The sequence below is a fragment of the Hyposmocoma kahamanoa genome, unplaced genomic scaffold (genome assembly GCF_003589595.1).
Source record: "Hyposmocoma kahamanoa isolate Upper Pololo Valley unplaced genomic scaffold, ASM358959v1 86, whole genome shotgun sequence".
Lineage (NCBI taxonomy): Eukaryota > Metazoa > Arthropoda > Insecta > Lepidoptera > Cosmopterigidae > Hyposmocoma > Hyposmocoma kahamanoa.
The window spans coordinates 15,315,955-15,330,102 of NW_020654289.1; the positions used below are offsets into that span (position 1 = coordinate 15,315,955).

Below are 14,148 nucleotides of genomic sequence, written 5' to 3' on the forward strand. Positions count from 1 at the left end.
TACAGGACTTTTCTTGTACAACAACCATTTGTAAATACAAAAGGGGTAAAGAAATAGTAGTTTCTAAATACAAATTTAGAGATTCAAGTAAACATTTTCATTTCGTCTACTTCAGCAATGAAATTACTATAATCAATATATTTTGAACTTTAATTATAGTTTATAAAATTATTTACATGTTCAAATGTTATTATTGTTATTGTTTCACGAAAATTAACACCAAAAATCTTTTTACTCAATTCACTAACACATTACGTTGTCTTAATGTTAGCAATGTTAAACCAATCTATTAAGCAAGAACTATATGTATCGTACTTTTCTCATGAAACCAATCAATCAATTAGGACGTGACATTGTCAGTAAAAAATATATAATGTATTGCGCGTTAGTTGTCCAATTAGGTTGCTTCACATTTTAACAAAGCATAACCAGCTTAAATAGCACCTTTTGCTCAGGTGTTTGCGAATAATAACTAGGTTTTTAAATTTTCCAGATAAATTGTTCAATTCGAAACCCATGGGTAAGCGATATGTTGTGGGTACTCACAAGAGTCAACCGGAGCGATGTCGGGTCCATCATGTGGGGCCAGCATTTTCATCGTGATGGCTCCAGGGAGGACGCTACTCGAAACCGACACTTTGCTGCCTTTACTTCACTTTTGCACCTAGAAAACTTCTTTTATTTTTCCAGCTCCTTAATAAAACACGGTTTTCCGACAGACGAACAGCCTGTTGTCTGTTGCACTATCGATTAGATTCTGTTCAACGCATGCGTAGACTAATTTATTTCTCACCCGCATGCGTTTTGGAGTGAGCGCCATTTTGAACCGGATGTACGTCATGTGACAGTTATCAGTCAGAAATTCCGTCTTTGTAATAAATATAATGTCCAATATTAAGTTACTTCCTTGAAAAATATTACTTTATATACTAAATCCAAAGAATATAGTAATTATAAAGTTATTTGTAAAGATATTTTAAGGACAAATTAATACTTCGTAACTAATTACGACGAATAGACAGAAGAGACACAGAGTGCAACAGGCAGCCTTATTGCTAACCAGCGACCTTTTTCAGGCAGTTCTTAATTGTAAACCTTTTATTCCCTTCCTCTTTATCGACATTTTTTTTTTATTTGTACATATAGCAAAACAAAACCTTATAATTAATTACAATCTAGCCTTTTTACAAGACTAACAAGTAAGTTTAATTTAACATAATTTTCTAAAATAAATGTAACAAGAAATTGTACATCGACAAATATATTTTAACATTAGTTAATGGGAAGACACTTCGTTCTTGTGTTCATAGTCTTATCAACACTGGCACTAATATTTATTTTATTCACTATAAAATAACTACTACTCAAAAGGTTTAGTTCACAGACCATATATTTTTTTTCTTCCGTGGTTTAGTTCTTTGTAGTCTACGCACTATATTTGTATTGTCAAGTAGCTGTATAACCTCTATGTTCACGTGATGATAAAGTCTATGTTTGTGAGCTTCGGTGTACTTTTTATCACTTTATCTACCGGCTCTACATCGCGATGCAGATCCTCATTTCGCATATACCAAGGAACACCCACTACTGTCCTCAGTATTTTATTTTGGAAGCGTTGTATTTATTATCTGTATGTTGCTTTTAGCGGCACAGCCCCAGACTTGGATACCATAGGTCCACACTGGCATAAGGCCCTGTTTATACAATAATATTTTATAGCACACAGATAGCGAAAAGCATTTGCCAAATAGCAAATACATTTTCTTGAAACATATGTTAACTTTTTCTTTTTTCTTCTTGATGTGAGCTTTCCAGCGTAGCTTCACGTCGAGGGTCACACCAAGATATTTTATCGACATATAAGGGTAAATAACAAAAGCAATACACATTCCGGTTGTTATAAATTAATTTTATTGAAAATCGTAAATAAATTTACATAAAATATTAATAAATATAACATCACGTATCTTGTGTTGTGTTGTGTGTGGCAGCAAGGCTGTGCGTGTGTTGTTATTGAGGTGTTGTGTATGTGTAGTATGGGGATGGAGTGCTTAATAGCCAGCCAGCTCGGCGAAGGTGGAGTCCATCTCGTCGGCCAAACTCTTGTACCTGTCCTTGTTGATGCCCAGCTCGTCTGTGAAATACATTATATAAATTAAATAATCAAATTTGGTAACAGCCTCAGAACAGTGCAAAGATGTTTAAAGTGCTATGAAACCTTTCTCTAAGTAAAGTGAACCTAGTAAATCAATAAACAAAAATGCACTTTACCAAGTAATATAAAAAATACTGTTCATTAAAGGATGTTCTCATCTTTTTGTAGAACTTAAAACATCTTCTTATTAATTAATTTGCATTTTCAACAGTCAGGGATCACACATCGTGGAAAGATATTATATGAAAACAATAGTTGGGGTAAACAACCTATCTACGTTACAAACATGAATTGATATTAATCTAATTAACAAAATCATATACCATATACATACATGTTCAAATTTAAACTTCACATTATTTAGGAAAATGAAAGATAGGCAGCCTTATTTACTAAAAAAGAAAACGTTCACTCGAATCATAATGCGTATCAACACAATGTAAACAATAAGAGAAATCGAGGAAAGGGTAATCTGTAAATGTTAAGTATAGTATTTATTCATGTAAATTATTAATAATAAAATAATTATAGCAGAAGCACAGCTTTATGGTGTTTTATACAGGAAAATTTATATGTTTAGAAGACAAAATAGTACCTTCGAAGCATTGATCCGACTCGGTAGCAGAAAAGCGAAAAGACTGTTAATCACAACGAGAAAAGCAGGGCCTAAGTACTATGCAGTTTTTGCAAAAAGACATAACAATTGCATTGAGTATTGCGTAAATTTTACTATGCAAACAAAACACTAGAACTCATAGATGTGTCATTACTTATGTATAGGTTAGGTGTACATTATGTTCTACGAATAATACCAAATATTAATTACTAAACAAATGAAGGTAATGTTTATTGTAATTAGAATGTTTCACTACAATGGAATCTGTGACTCAAAAATATACAATGCAATTGTAGAGTTAATCAATATATAGTTCAAAAGTAAATTATCGTTTTAAAGAACTTCTTCAAATTTCTTTTCATAGTGTACTCGATGTTTCTTTCCAAACAGTAAAATAAAAGTTAATCATGAACCGTCTGATTGCATAAACTGAATGGTTTCTAAACAATTGCCAGCGAATGCTTTAGAAGTAAGAGTGTCTACAACTCTAATGGAAGTGACAATCCCTTAAACATCTAAGGGTTAGGATTGGTTAGTTAAATCGGAGAATTTTAAGATCTACTAGGGGGCACGGGAGGATTTTTTGTAACTTATGATATTCACATAACCCATTGAAGGTAAATAGTGAAATTTATCTAAAATAAAACTCTACATAACTTTAATCTCTCCATATGAGTAGAAAATATTGATTACCACATTTGTTACGGAGTCTGAACTATTTTGATTCATAGATTAACAAAGTTTAGCGTAATTTGACAGTGATAATCGAGTTTGAAACTATCTACATTAGTTGGTTATACAACCATCGTTTAACACGTACGTTACGGAATCCAGCAATATAAAAAAGATAATTTCGCTTAAAATGCTTTGGGGTTTTTGGGTCTTCTAAATAGTAGTAATAAAGTGTGGTAGGGTATTTTTTATCCACATTATTTTGTATGTTGGATGGAGGACTAAACGGACGGTATTATCTTAATCTAGCAACTAGGACGGTTAGTATCCTGTCAGTTCGGCGAATGTGCCGTCCAGGTCATCGCATATCGCCTTGTATTTCTCCTTCTCGTTGAACAATGAGTCTGCAAAATTTGTTATTTTGTTAATCACTTAATCTAAATTAGCCTATAAATATAAGTTATGAAGTGGTTGCTCAAATTAGAGAAAATACTCCGTCCTATCGCAATGGTTGTATAATGTGTTTTGTTTATGGTTTACTGGTAATCAAAAAAGCATAAGAAATAACTCTAGAGATATAATTTTTAGAAAGAAATCGGCACTTTCTAATAGAACAACCAGTTCTTTAATTCAAAATTTTCATATAAAGAAGCTTTGCCATTTTTAAGGAAGTCATATCATTCCCTTTCATGTTATGTCTTGCGATCATTATTTTTAAATTAAAAGCTTTATTTATGTAAATAGCTGAAAATCGTGGAAATGTCTGCAAATTTAAAGCGAATATGAACATAATCTTGAATTACTAATTCACCATTACAATTTCAATTAAAGACGTGTTTCAAACATAGTTCATAAACCGTAGTTAAAAAAATTCAATTTTCAACACATTTATTAGTATGTTTCAAGTTATATTTACTTGCAGCAAAATTTTATACAATCCACATTCAATAAATCATCAACTTTAATTCTCAAATTTGCAGACATTTCAACCATCACCCATCTTTTAATCCACCAAAAACAAAACTCCCGAAATGTAATAAACGCACCTTCGAGCCTGTCGACCTCCTTCTGCAGTTTCTTGACGGTCTTCTCAGCGAACTCGGCACGGGCCTCAGCCTCCTTTAGTTTGCTGGTAAGGGTCTTCAGTTGCTTCTTGAACTCCTCGACGCGCTGGTTTGCCTTCTCCTCTGATACTTCCAGAGATTTCAGGGAGTTACCTACGACCTATGTGAGAGATAAAGTTTGGACTGATATTAATTACGTTAGCTAGACTTGGATTTGAATTAAGAATCAAAAAATCATTCTCTTATGTGCTATTTTCTTTGTAAAATGATTAGGAAATATTAGTACACTCCAGCGTCTTCAGAAGTGCCTAATCCTTTATGAAAACCAACATTAGAAATATATTTTGAAAATCACGTTACCTTCAATTCTTCTTCAAGTTCTGAGATCTTGGCATCACCAGACTTGACACGGTCCTCAGCGACTTCGAGTTCGTCTTCAACGAAGGCCAGCTTGCGTGAAACCTGTACATCAACAATATCTTCTTATTCAAGAAATAGTTTTAGACTTGGGTATATAAATAGAATTTATGTAATGTGATTTTGGACCTTACAATTTTATTACTTATTTTTGGTTACGGATTACGTCTCTGCCATTTTATAACTTGAGCTATTCGAATCCCTATAACGGCCAGTATCATTTCTAAGCTACATACATTTGTAAATGTTAAGTAACATTACCTCTCTCTAACAGTGAAGGAATACATCGTGCATGTTAAAGGCTCACCCTTGGAAAGCGTCTGAAGTCCCCTAACCGCCTTAGGCGAAGGTGGCTAATGTGGTTTAGTCCGTCTTTTTAGAGACTAATGTCTAGCAGTGAGACGTAAGTTAAAGATGATGATGATGATGATAACCGACAAAATAGAATAGACAAAACATGATAGATTTATTAGTGTGATAAAGTGACATTATAAAGATTTCACCAAAATACGGTACTACTACTTTATGAATTAAAATGTACAGAATTTTCTATGCGAATATGTAAATTTTCGCATAGCAATCGACACCACTCAAGGCGAAAATGAGTGGTTTTTACTTTTAAACGTTACTCTAGTCAAAATAAACGAATATATATAAAAATTATAGAACCAAAATAAATAAATGTAACACCTGTGTATACGCTTCTATAATGAGATTCTAAATGATATTCAAAATTTGTCATTTACGAGGTTTAAAACTATAGTGAAACAAAAGCATTATACTAAAGGTTATTTATACAGCTTCTGCGTACTTGGATGACAAAAATCCGTAGTAGTGGGTCACTACCATGTTTAGCTCTTTCAGGTAGTCGCTATCTAAGATGTTTAAATTAAATATTGTAATGATAAATGTATTCAAATGTAAACAAAGAGCAACCCCTAGTTTCATGCTCATTATTCTCAGGGGAACGTTAACTACGAATGAGGTTGAAATAAAGATTATTTGACTTTGACTTTGACCTATTATTAAAAATAAATTTTAAAAATCTTTTATAGGTACCTACTTTATTTTCGCTCTCCTTTAAAATTACTCGAAAAATAACTTGAGCGGTACTGTTTGCTAAGAGACGACATAGTAGTTTATCATTTTCACCTCATCAGACTTGCCGTCGGCGTCCTCAGCCAAGAGACGGGCCTCCTTCAGCTGGTTGGTAAGCTGGTCCATACGCTCCTCATCCTGCTGTGCTCTGTTTTCCAATACCTTGCACATACTGCAAACACAGATTTTTATTAGAGATATAGCATATGTACTTAATTCAATATGTACAACGTACTAAAAAAATACAAGGACAGAGTAACACGTGGGGCATAACAGATTTCAGTAAAGATTTTTGTGAATGATGGATGACAGGCTGTTTATAAATCTCAGGGTCGTATTCCAGAACTCTACTCAATGCTCAAGTCAGGATTTGAGCAAACTTGAGTATGATTTCAAGCACTGGAAATACGACCCTAATGGCAAGGACTTGAGTATGATATTTTCAGTGATCACTGCAATACTCAAATCCTGACTTGAGCATTGAGTAGAGTTCTAGAATACGACCCTCAGTGTCAAGTCTAACATAAGCAAGGACTACATAAACATAAATAAATATTAGACAACATTACATATGTTGCTCTGACCCCAAAGCAAGTAACTAAAGCACTCGTGTTATGGAAATCGGAAACAACGACGGTACCACAAACACTCAGATCCGAGATAATATAGAAAAGTTAGTTTTCTACATCGACGCGGCCAGAGGATCGAACCCGGGACCTCAGAGTTGGCGACAACATGAAAACCGATGTGCATGCAACTCGACCACGGATGTCGTCAAAGAAATAAAAGCAACATCAATAACTATATTTACCTACAGAAATTGCATGTACGACCGTACATATATATTACTAAGACTTTTTTAATTTTGTTTAATGGAACGTGTCCGGATCGAAGCCTATGCGTATGCCTATTATGTTGATAATTATGTATTGATATAATTATAAATAGTTTTGATACATATATCTTGGTCCTTACCGGTTGTTCTCGTCAGCGGACTGCTGAGCTTCGAGAAGTTTCTGCTGGGCAGTGCCTGACCTCTCTTCGGACTTCTCGAGGTCCTCCTCAATCTGCTGCACTTTCCTGTTGAGCGCGGCCACCTCAGCCTCCGTCGCTGTAAGGGTCTTCTCCTTCTCTTCGAGGTCCTTGTTGGCTTGTTCGAGGGCAGCCTTGGTGCGGATATTGTCCTCTTCCACCTGTGCCAGCTTCTTCTGGAGCTCACGGACTTCTTCATTGACCTAAGTGTAGAATAAAATATTTGGATCAATAATGCAATTACGCACAAACTCACGGGAGACATAAATGTAGGTCATAAAAATATTGCTCCCGGCCCAGGAATCGAACACGGGACCTATTCGTAGCAGACCAGCATGGTAACCGTTCGACCACAGAGACGATTAAAATCGTTAACCTCCAGTAGGTTGAGGAATTTACGTTTTCGCCATCATTTTAAACGGTGACATAAACCGACAAAGTAAAATTATGACATCGGTCGGTATGTCCGTTTTCGTTAATATCGTATTTAATTTTATATCTATGTATATACCGTAACTTATTTATGCCTTCCTTTAATCTAAAAATAAAAAAAAGACAGTAATTAAGATGACAGACAAGTTTTCTTACAATGTAAAAGAAATACAATGTAAAGAGCCAGACATCGAAACTCCGGTTTTTCTTTTTGATTCAGTTCTTTACCTTCTCGGCACGGAGGTTGGCATCTCTAGCCTGCTGTTCGCATGTGTCTGCCTTGTCCATGGCATTGTCCTTCTCCAGCTTCATCGCCTGCATCTTCTTCTTGATCGCGTCCATGGTGGCGACTTTGTGTTTTCACTTTTCGGTTAGAAAAATACGCCAGTTACGGCCTGAAAATCAAAGTTTAGTTTTTAACACTGACTTTATTTTATAAATCTTTCAAAGGGCAAATGACCCAAGCTTGTTTCCGAGATGTTCCTTTGACAGAAAATTCAGTTGATTATAGATTATTATGAAAATGTTATTAGAATACGAGTATCTACGCAAATATTCTATATTGAAGTTCTATTTGATTGCGGAAAAGCACTTGAATCTATCCTTTTAAAGAGATACGTCTGTGGTAAGCTGTAGATCTCTATGGATAATATAACTTGATTCCAATGGGTAACATTAATAATCCATGTTAGCAGTATAGAATAGTTAGTTACAAGTCGTGTAATTCGTCTGGTGTGCGGCTATTGTCGGTAGCGATACCGTAATTAATCCTGATCTGATAATAAAGTGTATCCAGCCTAACTGTAGCCTCTTGCTGGAACTATGCTAGCGTAATTTTTTACTGCTTTTTAATTTGCATTCAATTTGAGTTTATATTTATCGCATTAATACTAAGATGTCAATAGCTCGTTAATTTAACATTAAATAAATTTATCTTCTTTCCACTTTTATTCAAATTATCATATTTCATGTTTAATCGTGAAAATTTGTTAAAATTTCTGCCGCTTTCTTTCTTTAGAAGCATGAATAAATGAAACTTTAAAAAGCCGATTCACAAGTTTGTGTAATCACGTGTATTTGCAAATAGTATTGAAATCGGTTAATGGAATGTGGTTGAAATCTAATAAACCCGATTCATCGCAAATTTGGGGTAATTTGCAAACCACAGATGTAAAATATTAAATAGTAGGTACCACTACTGAGGTGGCCCCTTTCCAACAAAAAAAGGATCATCAGAGTATCCCGTAACATACACAAAAAATACAATCGAATTGATCAATGTTCTCGAGGACCTCCTACTCCTAGTCTTTTTTCAAAAATATATATAACTACATTAAACATATTTCAAAAATATCAAGATATTTCTAATTATTTATTTAAAAAGACTTGTTAATATAAACAACGTTACGTCTTCTCCAGAAATGAAATAAGCGATGGCATCAGCTTGGCATTTAAATAGCAGAGTGGAGGCGTATGTTTACCCGCAAACAGTGTATACCAATCGTAATGCTAGCCAATCGTCGACGACTTCAAAAACGGTACTAACAAAAAAGAATAGTCATAAAAGCAATCATAATGTTTTGATACTATGAAAAACATTATATGAAGAATCCAGAACATCCGAGGTTAATAAAACTCCAGAAAGATGTTCTATACTCCTTTAGTTTGACAAGAATAATAAGAATATTGTAGATGTTTATTGGCGTAGAACTTACATGAATGAAAAACTAGTGTAAATCTTCAAATTGAACTACGATTTTCGTAGACCTAGTGCGACGAAGCAAAAGCTACGTAGCACTATTCAAATAACTCTCCATTATGCTTGCACTCGTTAAGACAAGGTCACTCGCATTCATTGAGCTGATAGCGACTACTCGCTTTTTGCAGCTCTTACCTCATGTACGAGGCCTTATTTAAAGAAGAACATTCTATCTCTGCAATATTACGAATATTAATTACTTAGGTAACTAATATTCGTAATATTGCAAAGATCTATCTACATACAAATATATACATATTTCCGATTGTGTGCCTAAGTACACAGGAGATATGGATACCCTAGGAATTGTAATCCATTACAGTAGATAAGAGCAACATCAATAATTGGGTAATTTTCAGGTTAGTTTCTGTACCTAATTTTGGTGGCAATTCTTGTTGCCACCATTGAATTGAATCATTGAACCAACTGAACACTTACGTATTTGTAAAATAAAATATCTAAACCGAAAAACGTTTCACCATTATCAAAAAAGGGTTTTCCAAATTTAAGGGATCGACAAAACAAATAAAATAAATCGAGTTCTTAGGTTTTCGCGATTGGTTCATTGGAAATGAAACTATTTTTTCGGATGTAAATCGCGTAAATTCTTTTTGAAACAAGATTTCGAGTCCTTTACCTATATCAACGCTGACTCGATACGAGATTTAAATCCGAAGAAATTGTTTCATTTCCTTAACAAAATAAAATATTCGAATAGGTAAATTAACTCAGCTACGAACATAACAGCTGAATTCGTAAATTAATACAAATTAATTATAAAACCATAAAAACTTCGAAAAAAACTTTACATATCCAATAAAAATTCACGTACAGCTAACATAATGCTTACGCGAAAATAACGCCCAGTGACGCGAAGATATTTCTGGCATGCCGTCAAATGTTACCGATATTGTTAACCCAACCGAAATAACCATTTGCTAACAGCTGTTACATTTCACCAACTTATCTTTGCTGGTGGACAAATTCAGAACTATCGTTTTACTCAAAGAATCCCCCAATCACAACGCCTCCATTTTGATATTTCGTTGTAACTAGAACTTGGCGTACTTTCCAACCCGATCCAATGTTGCATATTAAACAACTCGGAGAATTATTGCCAATATTCTCTATGATTAAATGCCTAGCCGAGGATTTGATTGGTAGAAGTTTGTTTAAAATCAATTTTAAGTTACCGTCAAGTTTTCTAATAAGCTACGCGTGAGGAAATATTCATAGTTATTATTTAACACTCTTATTTTATTTTTTCACATTTTCAAATCACATTTAGTAAAACGGAAAACACAACAAAAGGTACTGCTTATTTTTAAAGGAAATTTCTTCCCGCAGACCAACATACAGGACACAAAAATTACAATAAAAGGTTTACGTGCACATAAATTTCGTAATAAAATAATGAAAAAAAAAACAATAGCAAAAATATTAAATTACTACGGAATTAATAAATACTTAGGTAAATACATATTTCATATTATAATATCTATACAATGGTTATATTATGTTGTCGTAAAGCGAACTATATGTATGCTTACATATAGTTTGCTTTAAAAAAAATAGTCACCTTTATTTAAGTTTTTCCTACACCATCAAACCGTTTGATTCATCTCTTTCTACTCTCATTCCAAAGTTATTATTAACGATTGACTCAACTCTAGTTTGACATATACAATATGTATTTTACATTAAGAAAGTATTTACCTTAAAATTTATACAGTTGAGTTGTATTTCATCTAATTGTGCTAACTTGCGTAAGATGATAGACCAATCATCTAACGTAAGAGGTCCAATAAATGTCCGAAATTACTCTGAAATACCGACAAAAAGTTTCTTCTTACTTATCTAAACAGAAAATATCTGATAAATTGTATATTTTACAAATGTAAATTAAAGCAACGACTAGAGGTAAAGATTAATGCCTGTTAAATTCTACTTTTCACTTTATTACAAGTAAAAATAGTTCAAAGTAATAAATATCGTACGTCATCGGAAAGCGCTCGCTGTTGTAACAAAATGCTTTCGAACACTTCACACGCGCTGCAAGCTTGAATGCATGCCAATCGCACAACCATTCGCTTACCGCAAGTTACCTGGTAGCTACTTGTTAAAAAATTACGAACTTCAGTATTATGCAAACCCTACACAAATAGAGTCAAATCTGCCTGCTAGAGTTTCAGATAAGTTCTTTTTGTAGGCCCTTGTAGGCATTATCTATCTCTATCTAAGAGTATTCAATGTGTTTTTAAACTTACTTTTTTTTATTACGTTTACTTAAATTAACTACTTTTAAGTAGGTATGTGCTCTAGAGCATATTAGCTGTAATGTTATGCTATCTTCCAATCAATGCAATAGTACTCAAAAATGTGAATTTGTTTCATGAATTTGATATTTTATGTCGAAGAATGTGATCGTGCGGAGTGAATCAGAATGCGTCCTAATTATATGATAAATGGGGCACGACTATGTCTAAATAAAAATGAGAGCAGTTTCCTCATCTTGCTAAATAAATACTGATGTTCGGGCATGCCGCAAATAGGTTACACGCAGCGATTCGGGCGGTTGGAGGGTGCGGCGCGGGCGCGGGCGGCACGTCACTATTTTCAGCGAGGTTGCGCGCGCGCTGAAATTTGAGTCACATCTTCGGAAAGCGCGAACACGATACCCGCATCACGAACATTCCCTCCAAGAATATCCTTTTACGTACGGCTAACATCCGAAGGTGTATTTAACACATATCCAACTGAACTTTCAAGAACATCTCGGAAAACTATTAAGAAAAGCACAGAACGAAATCACATAATAGTTGCGAATCCAGAAGCTTGGATACTCCACACTTCACAAGTTCACTGCACAGAATCCGACACTGGGGGTCAGGTCGTGGGCTGGTGAGGGTCCGGAGTATCCAGGCCTGGGTGCGCGGGCTCACCTCACGAGCGGGCTCTTCACACGGCGGAGCGACACGCACTGCGCGCGCCCGCCCTCACGGTATCTCCGCGCGCCCGCCAGACTATTTTCGGTGCCAAAAATCCAGGATTCCAATCCGACACCGTAATCGCGACAGACTTGCCATCACACTCCCGCGCGCGATTCATACTATTGTTGCTGGTGGCCTCTGATAATAGATACACCTTGAGGACCCTCGATGCTCTGATACCCGTAACTTACCCTGGGATTTTTACATTCAACGTGGAAAGCTCAATTAAGACTACTAAAAATTAAAAAAATTCCTAATCTATTCCATTAACAAAATTCAACCCTTTTCAAACTATTTTCAGATTAACCGGTTGGTATCTGAATCAATAGATCGTTGCACTGCGTTGCTGTCAATGTCGACTAAATAAAAATAAATAAGTATAGTCTTACCCTAGTCTGCCAAATGACTCGTTGCAGATTTTCCAATCCCTCAGTAAGCTCATCCGGTGTCCGATCCCATCCTATATTTAGCGTAACGCTCCATTCAAACGGTCAGCTTTCATCGCAAATAGCTATTAAGGCACAGGAAACAATAAACATTATAAGTTAAAGTGTAAAATAAATTGACCGTGACTCAGCTACTTAATAATATCTTCGGAACCTTATTGAATAACTACACCGTGTATTTATTATAGTGTCACACGATCTATCTCGCGTTTCGGTTTGAAATTGTGTTTTTCCTTGTTTTTTCGTAGCCGTAGGATATCTAAATCACATATGTAAAACAAATATACGCGATTTATATCCGAGAAAAATAATTTCATTTCGACAAGTTTTTGTAGTACTCAAATTTCAAAATTAAAAAGTGACGGGGAACACTTTGATCTCACTTTTGCAGCACTAAGTAAAGTTCGAAAAACAATGCCGACTATGAATTCTTCAAAGCTTTAAAGTTGGCGTAATAACAAATAGTCTTTAAAAAAATAGTCGTAAAAAATAGTCTTGTCGAAAATTTGATAGCAGTATATCAAAATAAAAAACTTACATAAGGTCCTATTATTAGGCGATATCCTTTAAAATAGGCAGGCTCCGTAGATACATAGTCGGAAATATAAAAAAATTCCGTGATTTTTAACTTACCAATACCTACCCGTGACCTACTAAGTTTTTAGTTTTGTTTGTAAGTATTATCTTCTTGTCCATAGAAATAAAATTGTTTCTCGAAACCTTTGTACAAAAGTCCGATTCGTGTATCATGTCGTAGTCCAACTGCGGGACGCAGACTTATTCTATGCTAAGGTAAAAGTTACAAATACCAATAAGCTTGTTAGATGCGGAATTGGAACGTTTTTGAACTTTTGTCGCTACCATTACCGACAAAAGTTCATTTTCTCGAGCAGTTGTTCTTCGTTTTCCTTTTTTTTCGTAGATATACTTTTATGCTTAGAATATATAATAGTAACGCATAGAAACCTAGTCGGCACACGCTAAGTGAGGCAAATTGTAGGTACCCAAACAGGCTTACACGAGCGGGCGGGTCGTCAGTGCTCAAAGTCAACTTGCAACTTTCTAGAATTTTAGCTACAAATCATGCGCGGTGATGTACGGTAAATGAGTGTAAAAATACGTCAAACAAACATAAAATAGATACCAACATCACATTCCACAAGGAAGTAAGGCGTTTCAACTTGTATTTTTACGTAAATATTCACAAAAACAGAAAATTAATTTCGTTGCAACAAGATACGAAAATGTTGCAACGTAACGGATTTTTTTCTCCCCATTTTGCTATTGTTTCAAAAAAATTATACATAGAGCGCACTATAAGTTTCCGGAACTGGCCACCTACATAAACAATATGTAAAAAGTAATTACAACTTTTGAAAATGGAACTCTATGGCTGTAGAATACAGTTTGTTTCATCTGTCTGCCACTTGCGGAGTCATTTTAGAAATTGATTCTCTACATCACCAT

General features: G+C 34.8%; 2 protein-coding genes across 4 annotated transcripts in view; both read right to left on the reverse strand.

The window, feature by feature from the left end:
• The window catches only part of LOC113234715 (synaptotagmin-4), a 50,670-nt gene extending 50,040 nt beyond the window's left edge, over nt 1-630 (reverse strand). Inside the window, exon 1 of the mRNA XM_026470165.1 lies at nt 547-630. Coding sequence (XP_026325950.1) covers nt 547-598 — 52 coding nt within the window. The 5' untranslated portion in view covers nt 599-630. The remainder of the gene's footprint in view (nt 1-546) is intronic.
• A 1,315-nt stretch (nt 631-1,945) lies between these two features.
• Nucleotides 1,946-12,251, reverse strand: LOC113234621 (tropomyosin-1). Of its 3 annotated transcripts, none has more exons than XM_026469975.1 (7): nt 12,188-12,251; nt 7,715-7,881; nt 6,998-7,257; nt 6,077-6,194; nt 4,868-4,969; nt 4,490-4,667; nt 1,946-2,134 (listed from the first exon to the last, which is right to left on the reverse strand). In XM_026469975.1, exons 2-7 carry the CDS (start codon nt 7,826-7,828, stop codon nt 2,052-2,054), a joined length of 855 nt encoding a protein of 284 aa, XP_026325760.1. In that variant the 5' UTR covers nt 7,829-7,881; nt 12,188-12,251; the 3' UTR covers nt 1,946-2,051. The 3 variants fall into 3 exon arrangements, with proteins under 3 accessions (XP_026325760.1, XP_026325763.1, XP_026325762.1); XM_026469978.1 differs by lacking the exon at nt 12,188-12,251 and adding an exon at nt 12,058-12,080; XM_026469977.1 differs by lacking the exon at nt 1,946-2,134 and adding an exon at nt 3,655-3,847.
• Between the last annotated feature and the right edge of the window lie 1,897 nt (nt 12,252-14,148).

Bases quoted from the DNA above. Each gene is read 5' to 3' on its own strand.
- LOC113234621 (XM_026469975.1), bottom strand. From the start codon at position 7,828: ATGGACGCGATCAAGAAGAAGATGCAGGCGATGAAGCTGGAGAAGGAC. The intron at 7,258-7,714 runs GTAAAGAACTGA...TTCTACACTTAG, and splicing joins CCAACCTCCGTGCCGAGAAG to GTCAATGAAGAAGTCCGTGA. The intron at 4,668-4,867 runs GTAACGTGATTT...TCTCTCACATAG, and splicing joins AACTTGAAGAAGAATTGAAG to GTCGTAGGTAACTCCCTGAA.